General features: G+C 36.2%; 1 protein-coding gene across 3 annotated transcripts; it reads left to right on the forward strand.

Annotated features, from left to right (window-relative positions):
* Positions 1-2,657: 2,657 nt before the first annotated feature.
* Positions 2,658-14,093, forward strand: LOC145230128 (uncharacterized). Of its 3 annotated transcripts, XM_080095503.1 has the most exons (18): positions 2,658-2,879; positions 2,953-2,985; positions 3,158-3,350; positions 8,729-8,885; positions 9,258-9,415; positions 9,632-9,757; positions 9,823-9,907; positions 10,245-10,348; positions 10,473-10,610; positions 10,712-10,840; positions 10,976-11,017; positions 11,666-11,791; positions 12,167-12,291; positions 12,349-12,559; positions 12,627-12,814; positions 12,880-13,015; positions 13,077-13,158; positions 13,225-14,093. In XM_080095503.1, the coding sequence occupies exons 1-18, from the start codon at positions 2,781-2,783 to the stop codon at positions 13,358-13,360; spliced, it is 2,268 nt and encodes a 755-aa protein (XP_079951629.1). In that variant the 5' UTR covers positions 2,658-2,780; the 3' UTR covers positions 13,361-14,093. The 3 variants fall into 3 exon arrangements, with proteins under 3 accessions (XP_079951629.1, XP_079951630.1, XP_079951631.1); XM_080095504.1 differs by lacking the exon at positions 10,712-10,840; XM_080095505.1 differs by lacking the exons at positions 10,712-10,840; positions 10,976-11,017.
* Positions 14,094-15,286: the final 1,193 nt, after the last annotated feature.

The following is a 15,286-nucleotide window of genomic DNA, read 5'->3' on the forward strand; positions in this document are numbered from 1 at the left end:
TTCACGGGGTTCGAACCCAGGAACCTCCCGGGGACGAATCCCGATCAGGTTTTTTATGTCTGTATATGGGTCCGCAAACGTTTCTACTTTTGTGTCTTATTATTTCCAAACAGCACATCTTGCGATAAAAAATATGCAATTTGACAAATTCAAAAAAATCTTTGCTTGACATATTCGTGCTCAAGACGTGACTCAATCAAAGCACAAAGGTTTTTCCGGGCTGGACCTGGCATGAATACATTTACACAACAAATGGCGCAATGTATCCTTGCGCAAAAGTGTGCACATTAGCATCAGTAACTCAAAGTCGTATACTTTTTTGTAGATTTTCGGAGTTTAAGGGCGCATATTGAAAAATGACCTTCCAATTATTTTTGTGCATTTTTGCTAATCGAAAATATTTAAAAAAAAAACTTTTATTATGTTGTCAGTGGCTGTTTTCCTCTGATGACTTGTGCTACCTCTGTTAAGTCAGGTTTTCTGAGAGAGCACACGATCATCAGTGGCACTATAATGCTTTGCGAATCGTTGGGAAAACTTTTTAAGTATATGTGTAAAAAATTGTAAAACCTAACACGTTAGGTTAGTTTCCAAACGTAACAATTTTAAAACGCAAATAAAATCAGTTGCAGATTTTCTTTACGGCTGAAAAAGTAAATGATAAATTGTTATAATGCTACAGCAAAACGTGTGAAACAATCGGACCTGATTTAGAACTGAAACCACTGACAATGGAACTTGGAACAACAGAGCGCCTGCAACTTACCAAATATGGTTTGGGGCTATAATTATAAATGGTTGAATACACTTAACAACGGGGGCTCTTCACCATTACGGGCCTTAAAAGTAACTTAAAAATATACATTACTACATCCTGATGAAGGCGTATTGTATAATGGGACATTGAAGCGTCGGTAGTTCATTAAAAAATGCTGAAAGAGCAATATTTGTTTTTACTAAAACATAATACACACAACGTTGTTTTGTTCCTTTTATTTAACTCACATTTTGCATTAGTTATTTTTGAAGAGTAATGTTCGTATTCTGCTTATATTAGATTAGCTATGGTATACATAGGCGCCGAGTTTTATAAAAATGCAAGGTGGCGGACTTGTGACGTCACTAATACGTGCAACCACATCAGCTCAAACTCAAAGCCCAACAAACATACAATGCAACGTTTGTCAAAATCATAAAAATGAATTTTTGAAATAATATTTATTTGAAACACTTTGCTGTAACGTTTGTCATTGGTTTAAAAGCGTTAAAAAATGTTTTGTCACGTTGTTGTTGCTTTATATCACCTAAAATAACCATTTATAGCAGCACAATCGAATTGTACACAATAATGGCCAAAAATGGCGCCATAAACAACGCCTTAACCAAAACAGGTTGTAGTGTTTTGTTGCTTTTTCGCCAGCACACTTGTTTAAAAGCAAAATCGTTTGTTATTTTTCTCAGATTTTACGATGTTTCATACTACCGCTACAAACAAACCAAAAATTTTGACGGTGGCCTCCACCGTGCTATACAAACCCAAGGTGGCGGCGCCACCCCGCCACCACCCACTCGGCACCTATGGTGGTATAGATCAGTGGTTCTTAACCGGTGGGAAATTTCCCACTAGTGGGAAATTCAGTGCATGTAGAGGGAAATTGTGCAAGTCAGGGCTCACCAAACTCTGGCCTGCAAACCAGATCAGGCCTTGAGTTCACCGTTAAAGTTAAATTACTGCAAAAGTATTCCCGCAACAACATCTAAGATTAATTTCACCCAGTTTCACAATCCGCATAAAAATCTGAAGGCCCTTTATTACACCACAGACAAGATTAACAATATCAATGCCTTTGTCATTGTGTGCAAATAAATGCCTTTCTTATGTTAATTGTGATGCAATAAATCAGTATTGCAAGCAGAGAAGACTGTTGGATATTCCACACAATTTTACTCTGAAAGCACTTTTTAAACCTATTAAGATTGCAATAAGCCTTTAAGCTCTTGCAGCTCCCGACAAAAGCGCGTCACGAAACTATTTTAATCGAAGAATACATTGTTTTATTAATGAAGGGCACAAATCATCAATATAAAAATAACAAAGAGGGGGAAATTCGAACTTGTTGATTGACTTTAGTGGGAAATTTCACCAAAAAGGTTAAGAACCACTGGTATAGATCTAACGACCAATTATCATCTATAAACGTTGTATTGTGTCGCGTTTACCCGATGCAGAAAGTACACAAACCAAAAACATCAAATGCACGATTTTAGTCGTTTTTGTGCAGTGGCTGAAAGTTTAATTTTGTGTTTCGTTTGATCTGACAAAACGCTTTTAATATTTTTAAACACTAAAATGTGTTGCAACAATGTTACGCGTTATCCAATAGGACTTCCACCTAACAGTCACTTCCGCGTAGTGGGGGGCTTTCCTATAACTTGGTGTTTCTGATTACTCTCCTTGTGCTTTACATCGTTTACTGTTGTGCTTTATAGTGTGTACTTAGTACAGCGCCCAAAACGTGTGTGATGTCATATTAATCAATTGTTTGTTGTCACTAGACGTGCGTAGTAGTACGGATGAAAGCCCTGCAGAACTGCGGAAGCAGAATATTACATCATCAGCATCACTTCCGGTTGTTGCTACGTCACCCCATCATCCGACTATTACCGGTATTTTAGTGCAACCTGTATGGAGAAGAGGCCTAAGACTTTACGATAGGTGAACTTATCCTTACCAAGTGCAAAGTTATAGTACAAACAGAAGAGCAGCTTACTAAAAGTCCATGTTGTACGTGTCTAAAAGTAGCAAAATGCTGCCACATTTTGGACACAGTCGTTTGTTTTTGTTACTGTTTTATGTTTTCTTCGTATGTTACGGCCAGGTTAGTAAAAAATATAGTCGGACTTAAGAGTTTATTTGTATGAAAGCCTAAAAGTCCTAAATTTATTTTTCAGCCCACAAATGAATCACCGTCGGCCAACAAAACGGTTAGTCTGCCATATTAGTCACATATAAGCACAGTATAAGGGCTTTTGCTTATGACTCTTTGGCACTATGTTGCATGCTATAATCGACACGCATTTACTATTTTGGCGTTGAATAGTTTATTTTGGGCTGTATGGAGTTTTTTACTTCAAAATTAAGAATGTTACCGTTTAGGAAATCGAAGGTGTCCTTGATTACCTCACAAAGTACATGAGCTTTTCGGTAGAAGGCCCACACACTTCTGCCAGTTCCAGCAATGGCGATACCAACTCAGAAGCGCGACCAACGACTGAAGAGATAGCTTCATCCCCAGCATTTGTTGAAAACGTTCTATTAATTCAAAGCGCTGCAGGCCTGGACAAAACAGGTACCAAATTTCCCTCAATAAAAACTAGAAAGGTGGCTTCCTAACAGGGGCGGCTCGTGCTAGGGTGCTGCGGAGCTGCAGCACCCCCTAGATATTTTTACTTAATACACCTACCATAATATTACAAATAACTTTCATTATTTTTATTTTTTATTCCTTAGCAATATATAATAAGCATAATTTCCGCCCTAATCACCTTTTTTTTTCATTAAAAATTTTTTTTTGGAAACACTAATGTATATCTATGCTGGAACTGCAGCTCCAGTTTTCTGACGTTTCGTCTGTTCCGCGTTTATTGTGTGCCAAAGCAAATCACGTGTACCATCAGGTTCGACAATGAGTACAGTACGACAGTTATTCTTTTTTTGATCATTTTTACAGTTTTTGATTGAAAGGTTAATCATGGCTTTTCAAGATTCTAATTCGGTGACTGAAAGTGAGCTTCAGCAACTTAAGATTTCGCAGTTATCAAGTGCTGAAAAGGTAAGTATAAAGAAAAAAGAGCGTCCAACGCCTGATATTCAACTTTGTCAGCCAGGAATGAGCCACAACAAGAAATATATACGCAGTTTTAATTCTGAATGGTATCAAAAGAAAAAATGGCTTTGTGGTTGTGAAGTTAAAAATGTACTGTTCTGTTTTCCATGTTTGCTGTTTGGAGGTAATGAAAAATGCTGGACAAAAGATGGTTTTACAAATGTAGCCAAAATAGGTGAGAAAGCAGAAAAACATGAGAAGTCAAAGAAGCATGTGGACAACGATGTTTCACTTTCACTTTTTGGAACTGTAAATATTAAGGAAAAACTTAGTGAGGCGTATATGGTATATAGACTTTCAATTATTGAACACAACAAAAAAGTGGAAAAAATCGTGAAATTTTATCCAAAATAATAGACTGCATTTTGTTCTGTGGAAACTTTGAAACTCCCTTACGTGGACATGATGAAAAAGATGAGTATTGATATAATGGACATGTACTGTTTGTCTAAACAGTAGCTGCTAAATTGCTTCACAGGAAGTGTTTCTTAAGAATGAACATTCTACAGACAAGATAGTATAGTGACCACCAAGCACATCCTATCGTTGACAATAAAAAGCTAGTTACTGAAATGAAAATGTTTCTGTAGATCTGATGTTCATGGTTACTTTGAAAATAATCTAGATGATGTTTTGACAAGTGAAATTACTAGGATGAAAAATCCTTTTTGCTGTTTCCATGAGTCCTTCAAAGGCAAAACAGTTTGGATGCAAACCTTTGTTAGGAACACCATTATTTCCAAAAGACTTGCACTTGCAGTGCTAGTACTACTAAATAGAAAAACAGTTTCTCAGTTGTCATTTGGAATCAAGGAAGAAGCTATCAATTATCATGCCCAAACTATAACTTCATGATTCATTTTGGTTGTAAAAAGGAAGCACAAGGTTTAATAATAGGGTTTAAATTTAAGTTAGAGTGTTGTAAATTTTAAAGCTTGAAGGAGTTTTGCACTTAAAAAAAGCAATCATAAGCTATTTGCCAGCAAATAAAGCAGCAAGTATAGCAGTTAAGAATCTGAAGGACAAATAATAGTCTGCCCACAAAAATTCAAAAAAAAGATGTTAAAATAAACAAGTTCTGACACAAATGTAAAGTGGTTGTTAAATTTGTCAGTTATGATACCAATAAACAGCTGTATGGCTAGTTTTTTGTGTGACAATTATAATCTGTGAAGTGTCATATAATATGTTGAAAACGCTGACTGTGACCATAAGGTTACTTAAATGAAACATGGCCATTTTTTTAAATGTTGTCGAACCGAAATACTTCGACCTTTTTCGAATCATTACTTTTTTTTCTATATTCTTGTTGTGTTTTACCGTATTTACAACCGCTTAGTTTCGAGTCTGTGTCACATGTGTTTTTGTTCCACATTATTACTGCATGTTATGGTGTTTAGCCGTTGCTGTGCAAGTAAACAAAATACACAAATGATATCGTCTGGTGTTTGCACTCGTGTACATTATTGCGTAACAAAAATTACGTCACAATGGAGTTTCTAATTAAGATTTGTATTACTTGTTTTTCTACACAAAACAATGGCTAGAAAACTATAAATGTAGGTTTTCTATATATTGCCAACTTATATATGTTCAATAAAGGCTAAAATTTTGTGCAGCACCCCCACAAATCTTAGGCACGAGCCGCCACTGCTTCCTAATATACTTCAATTTAATATATTCTATATCCTATTTACCAATTTACAATGCACATTATTTGATCTACATCACATATGATTGTTTTTGCAAGCAAAAAAGAATGGGTCCCCATACTCGCGTTTGTGCGGATTTACGAAAAACAAATGTTGCGGTTATTTTTAGATTCTTAAGGAATAACTTTCAGAAAGCATTATCCCAACTTTAGACGTTTTTTTCCGTATTCTTTTTGCATCATTATTGTCATACAATTACAAAAAACAGGAAAAAAGAACAGGAAAAATACTTTCAAATTAATGTGCTTTGACCTTGATATTGTCGTTCAAGGTCAATTTTTAAACACCATTTTCCAAAACTGAAAATGCGCCTGATAAAACGACATAGCATTACTGTGCACAAACAGCTGATTTCTAATCACCGAAACGACGGTCTCGTAAACGTCTGTCCGGAAGTTAAGCTGAGCACTCCCGCCCTGGTTTAAACCGCCTTTATCGTAAGCCAGTGAATTACTCCCTTGAGAGTTGATGCTACTATCTGACTTCTGGCCTAAAACTACAACTTATTATTTCGGGGTTTAAAGGGTGAAAAATGGGTGAATCCAATAAAAAGTTACAAAATTGTTTAGAATATCTTACATTGCACCAACCATCAAGGCATGAAACTCTTAGATTATGTACTTTAGTCGTTACAATTTCTTGACCAAACGCGTTTAATAAACCAGCGTTATACAGACACAAATGTTGTGGGGTTTAGGGGTGAAAATGGGTAAATCCTTTTTTACGGTACAAAATTATTTGAAATACCTTACATTGCACCAAACAACAAACCATGAAACTAGCTCATGCACTTTAGTCATTACATCCGTTTTTAAAAATACCCCTTCAGGGAAGGGGACCCATAATGAACTATTTAGAGTCTAGATTTATTTGCTTATTTGTTAAATGCCGGTCGGGATTACAATTTATTTGGTACGTTGTGTAAAAGTGCTTCAACTCCCAATAAGTCATTTTTTGTAAATCTACCTTTCCTATTGCATTTCTAATTTTTCCTATCCTACGTTTTTTCAGATCACATTGACGACAAAAGTCTTACAAATATACCAATTTTTAAACTATATTCCTCTGCATCAAATCAATGAATCAATGATTTTTTACATTTCAATTTCGTCAAAAACATGTTTTATGTTGATGTGTTTGCATCCAGTAATATTAGCAAGCATGCCATATTTGACAGAAATAGTGCAGGGGTGTCCAACACGTGGCACGCATGCCAAAAGTGGCATGCAGGACATTTGAAAGTGTTACATAACTTTTGTACATTTAGATGGTAAACATTAGGATTTGTCAAGAATTAAATTCGTTTCTATTGATTCTTCTTGGCCTTTATTCTAACTTCAGTAAAGATTATCAGTAGGAAAGTTACACAACCTACTAATTAAATTGTTCGTTTTTTGACAAAACTTAAGCCCCGTCGCAAACTATTTGTATCTTGTGTCACAAAAACAGAATAAAAGGTTTCTGGGGTATCATAAACAAGTTTACTCGCATTTGAAGACATACATTTTTTTCCAACTATTTAATAGGGTTCTACATATTGGCCAAGTACTCGGATTGGACCGGTACCGTTAATACGTTTAAGACATGGTTTGGAAAAAGTACCAAACGTAGGCACGCGAGTATATTTGAAACCTAAATTGGCACGGAGGTGTGTTCGAGTTGGACACCCCTAAAATAGGGTATAGAGCAGGCCTGCACAACTTAAAACGGTTCAATGGGCCCGAACAGCAAAAAAGTGTTTGTCGTGGCCCGCATGCTAAGGTTTGTTCCAAATCCCTTACCTAATAAAAGGTATCGAGTCCAGGGGTGGGGAACCTTTTTGTTCATAAAGGCCACTTAACGTATGATCTACACTCGTGTAGGCCGCATAGACTATTTCCTAGGCCTAGGACAGTGGTGTTCAAACTTTTTGAATTACGGAATGGTAGTTGTGTAATTTTCTCTAGCGGGGTCGTTGGAATTACGGTCCAATCTGAATAAAGGTAAATAAACTTGCCACTACATTTCCACCTTCACTACAATATTCAGGATTTATTTCACTTGTAGATGCGCTTGTTTACGTATATCAGTGATCTAAGGGCAGCCTGTGACATCACAGACAAGTCTCAGACATTAGATTATGCGCAAACAATTGCTTTGTTTGTTACACAAGTAAGATTGTCATGAGATCTTGTCTTACAGAAATCGATTTGTGAACCAATCTAAGGCAAACACCGCTGCTCTAGAACTTATCAAATAGTAATGGGAGACAAAAAATCCCTACAAATTACATTTTCGTTGATTATTTTCGATGGGTGCAGCGTGCAATATCAAGATCCTAAAATGTATTTATGCATCGTAGGCCGCACTTAGTGCTCTAAAAGGCCGCATGTGGCCTGTAGGCCGCATGTGGCCTGTAGGCCGCAGGTTCCCCACCCCTGGTCAAGACAGTAAAAAACCAACTGTCGTAAAATCTCCGTCGGAGGAATAAATTCCCTTGATATTTTGAAACTAACTATGGTAGCTTTATTATTTCCATTGCATAAAAGCTTAAAAAACGGTTTGGAGCTAAGATTGACACTAAGCCTCTCTGCTTTAAGGTTCTTTTCATTAACAGAGCAAGATTTGGATTTGGATTAGTTTAAAATATCGTCTTAAATTTTGAGTGTATAACTGTAAATAGGTATTTGCTGGTCCATTCTGCCTTAAACACGCTTTCTTCGCTTTCAATCTTTCTTCATTTGTTTTTATTTTATAGTCATCACAGTATTTTTAGAAATACTTACTCCTAAATATCCATAAATTAACATATCAGACCAGACAGGCCGTCGCTTACTGTAAGTTAATAATGCAACAAAACTTGGATTGTTTTCGCCAATAATTGCAGCAAAAATGAAAAGTCGGTACATGTGTAAAATATATTTACACGGTTGCATGTGGTCCACGGGCCGTATGTTGTGCAGGCCTGGTATAGAGTATAGATTATAAGATACGGTAGTAGCGCTCGACCAATGTTCAAACTAAACTAATGTCCCTACTAACACAATGTCCCGCATTTTGATTGTTGCGAAATTGGCCATGTTAAAGCAAAATCATGTTGGGCATAACTGGCTTTGAAACCAGTTACAAATTATATTTTTAACTTAACAGGTGTACCAGATGCTGCCTTACTGAAGCAAGTTCGTAAATCTCGTTGCGGAATGAGCGACCCTCCTCCTGCAGGAAGTGGAATAGCTGAATTTAGTGAAAACAGCCGATGGATGAGCACATTTAAAAGATCTACGGGGAAATATCACTTGACATATTCGTAAGTAAACCAGTTTCCACAATATTTCTCAATCAAATAGAAAGCCTTCTGTTTATTTGACTTCTGTTTTAAACTTCACGAACCCTGTGTTAAACACACCTTCAGCTTGTCTTCAGCAGATAAAACAAAAACATAATTATTTTTACTTTTACGTTGTCTTTTTAAAGTAAATGTATTGTAACATTGTAAGATATACAATCGTGTTTCGAAGTGGTCTGAAGTTTAAAATATGTAGCATAAGCATAGCCATAGTAAGTTTAGTAGTTCATCATTTACCATATTGTCATCTGCTGAAACTGTTCATACATGGCGACAGGGTAATGCAATGTGCGCTAAACAAGGCAGGAATATAATACGTTCACATAATTTCAGTTTTTTCACTGAGACCTTTCCGGAAGGTCTAACTACGGACATTAAAAAAGGAATATTGGCAGCAATGTGTTTGTGGGAAAAAAATTCCAACATTCGGTTTACCGAGGATCTCGGCCGTTCTGTGTCGTCCGCACATGTGACAATTTCGTTTGGACAAGGTAAGACTTTTCTAAAGTCACAAGTAGTTTTCTTTACAGTAACTTATTTTACTTGCACTGTTGCCTTTCGAAAACTGTAATGCGTTTAGTTTCGATTACTTCACTCAAAAAGGAAACAAACCTATATTGAAAGATCAACCGAATCTGCTTACTTTAACAACAAGTGCATTACAACCTTTTCCATCAATCTAAAAAATACGTTTATTTTGTTTAAAGCATCACATGGAGATGGATTTCCATTTGACGGGGAAGGTGGGACACTTGCTCACGCATTTTACCCAGAAAGTGGAAAATTACATTTTGATCTGGCTGAAAACTGGTATCTATCAACAAACAACAACGGCAAGCGTTTTTATTTAAACAAGTAGAACACAAACTGTCTGATATTAACAACATTGCTTTTACAGAAAATCGAAACGGAAAAGATATTTTTGTAGTTGGCGCACACGAGCTTGGTCACATCTTAGGTTTGAAACACTCCGGTGTATCTAGGTGCGTGTATATTACCATAACCTAGCACGACTATATGTGGTACTTTTATCTGTATAAAACAGCAGCAGGGCACAAATACGCAGCACGACATCTCGGTAATAGTAAAAACAGTACTGACTGTAAGTTTAACCTAAAAGGATTGTCAGTGCTGCTTTCCATTGATGTAAAAAAAGTTGTCACACATGCGCTTTAATCCCGATTTTGACACTTTTCAGTCATATCACAGATTTGTATGCGTATTGATTTGTATTCAAAAGCGGTGATTTAACAAACATTACGTAAAATATTAAGGTGCCTTGAGTTTGTTCTGCTTATTTTACCTTGCTATTTTTTTCAGTGCTTTGATGGCTCCATATTACCGATTTATTAACTCCTTGGAATATTATACACTTCCAACCGACGAACAGGAAGGCATGATTGAACTTTATGGAAGTATTTCCGGTATTGTAGACCTTTAAATGTTAAAAAAAACATTAAAAATGTTTTATACGTTTTTTTCATAACATTGTTATTCCCTTTCGCATTTTTGTGTTTAATTTCTTAATTTTACGCCTGTTGTTCGTAGAACGATCGGTTGCCACTGAAACGAATTCAGCTTGTTATCGATTCAGCAGAAATTATGGGACAGGAGCAACGCCAACCAAGTTAGCCCCTACGCCAAGGCCAACCACACAACCCAAGCCTACAACAATTCCAAAACCAGGTACAGGAGCTTCTGATTAAATCAAGCTCCAAGCGAAAAGGCAGCAGTACACTAAGGCAGCATTTATTGAAGTGTTTTTGTTGGCCTTTGTTGTTTATAAGGGGGGATTGATTGCTCGGACAAAGCACCTGAGCAAACTTGCCAAAACTTTAAAATGAGTCAATTTTGCGAACAATATCCCGAAGCTGTGGAACAGTTGTGCCCGTTGACATGCGCATTTTGCAACATAGGTATGAAATGGTGATCGGTGGGTTTTGGTGAAGCAAAAAATGTATGAAAGAAACATCAAATATACCATTGCCTTAAACTAAAAAAATATGATAAACAATAAATATATTTGATCTCAATAACAGTAGTGCATTTAGGAGTTTTGGGCAAAACATCACAATCAAACAAATATGACAAAGGTATTAAAGTTGTTGGGAAGTTTTAAAAGTCGGTGGCATATGTTGGGTGTTGCTGCATGTATTCTTTGTCCTCAGGTTCAACGTTTGCATGCCATGACACATAGTTTCAGTTCATATTTACGGTGGTGATAACAATGCCCTAGGTCAGTGTTTCCAAACCAGGGGTCGACCACCTTTCTTGCTCTGCGGACGGTTTCAGAACTGAAATTTTATAGCGGACGGCCTCAAAAACAACAACAACTGTTAAGCAATATAAAGAAGAATCACCCTATCTTCTTTCATATGAAACTAAAAATATACTTCTATGTATCGCAGAATTTTCGCGTTAAATTTTTCTATGCTGTCGCACCGTTCAGGTCAATTAGTGCTTTGTTGTGATAAGAAAATACGAAACCACCAGATTGATCTGGGCATTTCCCAAAGTAAACTTTTTTTTACCAAATTTGGTCACTTTTCTCGATCGTCATACATTTCAACGATTCTGTTGGTGCAACGTAAAATTCTAAAAAGTGATCGTGTTGCTCACATCAAAAAAAAAATACATCAATTTGTTTTATATCATAACGAAAATCCGGACCTGCTAATAAGAATGTGAAAAGATTAAATCTATTTTATTCGATTTCTAACACAACAACTTGTTTTCGGCAGCCACTTGCTTCGACCAGTACTCTTTAAAGAAATGTACCTCTTGGAAAGAGTCTGGATACTGTACAAAGTCGAATGGTGTTCAGTCTATGGTACGCCTTTGTCAATCCACGTGCGGATACTGTCCTGGTAAGAATATTATCAATTATCATCCTGTCGACTTCAAACAATTTGAAGTTAATTTTTACAAAATGATTTTTTTGGCTATTATGAAATAAATAGAACAAAGATTTTACAACAGAAGGTCGATTAAAACAAGGTTTAAAGGCTAGCCAAGCTATTTAATATGGCAGTAAGAATATTAGTGGTTATAATGGTTTAACAAACAAATATGTTTAAGTGATGTATATAAACTACTAATATTAAATGGAACATCAGAATTAAACTTCAAATCTGGATAAATATCTGTTTTGAAAGAAGGATTTCTTCGACGGGACCAACTTAACCAAATAACACTTTTTAAATATGTATAAAACTTACTTTTAAAACGTTTATGTTTTTCAGTTGTTGTAGAAAACAAACCAGCAAAGCGCACAATCACGCCCAAAACCGTTTGTGACATTCAAAAGTTTGACGCCGTTTCAGTGCGTAACGATTACGGGAAATATTTCTATGCTGACTTTATAAAGGTAAAGATTCATATTATTGCGTTTAGCCACTAATTTAACTGGATTATACGTTTCAAGGAGGATTATTACTTTCCTGTGGAAGTACAACTTACTTCTTACTTCAGTTTGCTCGACAAAACAAGCGTCATAGAGGATTTTCTTCAATGGGCTTTTGACCCCAAAGTGGTCCCAGCTGTTCATTACAAATATAACTCACAACGAAAGTTCCTTAAAACGGACAATGTAAAGGCTGTTTTGCGGACCCAAGCCCTGGTCTTGATAGTGCAAAGTAAGTTCGATATTTTAGGCAGCTTTATTACGCGACAAGGTACAACCTGTTGATTTATTTGTTGCAGAAAATGGACAAGTGGATGAATACAGAAATGATGGACCTTATCCTGTACATGTGAGTAGCCACGCACTATCTGACGTTTTTATTGGTCATCCGTTTGCAACAGTGGACACAGCCTACTCTGAGTACGATCGAACTACAGGAGAATATGTGATTACACTGTTTAATCACCAAAGCATTTGGCAGTACAAGGTAGGAATATCTTCCTGAGAGTGTCCTATGCGCAAATAAGTTTAAATTCTTGCTGTATGAAATAGGAAAGTATACTTTCGATGTATAAAACGAGATACTCGGGTGTTGTCGGTCGACAATTTGATTTGATTGGATCCAAGCCGATAAAGAATTGGCTTGGTGTCGATGCGTGTGATGTCGATGCTGTGTTTAACTATAAAGGTAAATGTCATACACACTGCTTTCGGTGGGCTTTAAAATAACAAGTTGATATCATGTACAGGGTCTCCGTATTTTTTGAAAAACAATATTTTCTGGCCCGCAAGTGACAAACAACCCCAGATTGCACGTGACGTATCGTACAAGTAAGTGGTACAAAGAATTTGGAACCCAGAGTTTTATATTATAACACATAAACATGTGTTGTTTAGCATATTTCGTTGCTGGAAAAGCGAACCACAGAATCTTCGAATTCCGTTTGAATGTAACAGCGGAATCCGAAATACCCTCGATCTGAAGTGCTGTATCTTTGTTTTGTTGATTTTTTTCATGTTCACGCTGTACTGAAACCTCCAGCCGCACAAATAATTATTAACGCCATTAATAATAGAATTAATGATACTCTGGCAAAATGGGTAATTGTTGTAAAAAAAACAATGCGATTTTTGTACAGATTTAACAAACCACTTGATGTGGTTGACGTGTTAAAGACTTACTGTGATGATTGCTGTCCTCCGCTTATTATTTGTGGTGGTATTTAAACTGCTGTGTTTATTGGTGCTTGTATTGGTTTAAAACAAGATTTTAAAACTACGAAAATCTGGCGCTGTTTATTTGATATCAAGACAAACAAATATCAATAACTTTTTATTGTGGTACAACAAATTGATATTAATAAAATTTGAACAAGGAAAAATTATAAGCATGGGTTGCGAATTACGACATTACTTTATTGACAATGAATGTTGATTATGTACGTTTATCGTAACGTTGTATGTGTAGATTTGCCAATGTTATTTTATTCAAATATTCTTTTAGTGTCGATCCTTCGGTCTTAATCCTTCTTTTCGTGTTGCACTCAATAGCGTATTTGAACCAGCAGTCTGTTAAATATTTATCATTTTTGTTGCAACGGTTGCAAACATTGACCGACTTTGCAGATTTCGGTTTTGGGTTTGCGACAAACTACAACCAAAAATTGCAAAAAATAACCATTTTCCAGGTTGTGAACTGACTTTAGGGATGTAAAATAGAGATGTTAATAAACGCGTTTAAAAGTAATACATGACTTTCACATTTATTGTGACATGGTGCCAGAAAGAAAAAAGTTGCAATTGGTTTTTTTGGTCTGCAAAAAAAACATTCCATGGATATAAGAGACTCACGCTTGCCTTTCTAGATCACAGTTAATTCCCCGTCGGGGAAAAAATACCTTTTACCGACCGTGCAATGAAGTAACGAGTGTTCCTAATTTAGGTAAATTATAAACTTTATGAAGTCTAAGAAGCGGATGACAAATTTTTTCTTCGTTGTACTGTTGACACAAACTTTAAAACGTCGTCAATTGAGAGACTTACATAAAAGGCAACACTATGGACAAAAATTTGCAATCAAACCGTTGTGGTAAAGAAAAATATGTCGCATACTCGACGTCTAATACGAATGAATGTTTGGTAAGGTTTGTGAGTCACTCGGCTTGGAATCGCCACAGCATGCCAACAAAATCACCGTCAAAACTGTGAACGCGATGATCAATGGACCAAGAAGGGCGTATACAGGAATAAGTAGGCAAATAATTCCGCTTCCTTTGCCCTGAAATACATGCATTTTTGACATTTTTATAGCACAATGTTTTTATAGCACACCTACGCTTGGTTCAAAAATGTCACTTGATTTCAATACAAAATTGAAGAAAAATTATTACAATTTTGATTTTATCAGTGATTCACAGTAAATACAGCGTACTAACTTTCCAGAAAAAGTGGTCATAAACCCCTGTATAGCCTATATCAGGGCTTCTCAAACTTTTTTGATCGCGAACCCTTTTAATCTCTATAAATTTTCCGCGACCCTTCACGGATAATATAATAAACAATGCAAAAAATACGTTTATGTATTTATTGAAAGGCTAATTCGAGCGAAAACTAAAAACAACCGGTACTCGCAGTCTAGTACTTTACACGTCCAAACACCGATACCTTTTACGTGCTTTAGCCTTTAGTTTCTGTCACATTGTTTTGCAAATGGCACTTATCACCTTGGACCAAGTTTTGGCCGTTGCAGTGCTTTGCAAACGGACATTAAACATTGCGTAGAAATCGTAAATGTATTGCCTACTTTTATTGGAGAAAGTTATTGCGCCACACAATACTTAATTAAACGTTAGTCTATAACTCTATATGTCATCTTTATGTTGCATTAAAATGCCTGCGAATTTCAAAACAATTGCAATTGTTGCGTTTTAACTGACGTTTGTTTGATCAATGGCGTCAC

The sequence above is a fragment of the Phallusia mammillata genome, chromosome 5 (genome assembly GCF_965637545.1).
Source record: "Phallusia mammillata chromosome 5, kaPhaMamm4.hap1.1, whole genome shotgun sequence".
Lineage (NCBI taxonomy): Eukaryota > Metazoa > Chordata > Ascidiacea > Phlebobranchia > Ascidiidae > Phallusia > Phallusia mammillata.

What these genes read in the sequence shown, in the direction of transcription:
- LOC145230128 (XM_080095503.1), top strand. Translation starts at nt 2,781, where the DNA reads ATGTTGTACGTGTCTAAAAGTAGCAAAATGCTGCCACATTTTGGACAC. An exon ending in GACAATTTCGTTTGGACAAG is followed by an intron (nt 9,416 to 9,631) that starts GTAAGACTTTTC and finishes TTTTGTTTAAAG; the next exon opens with CATCACATGGAGATGGATTT. An exon ending in GCACGTGACGTATCGTACAA is followed by an intron (nt 13,159 to 13,224) that starts GTAAGTGGTACA and finishes TGTGTTGTTTAG; the next exon opens with CATATTTCGTTGCTGGAAAA.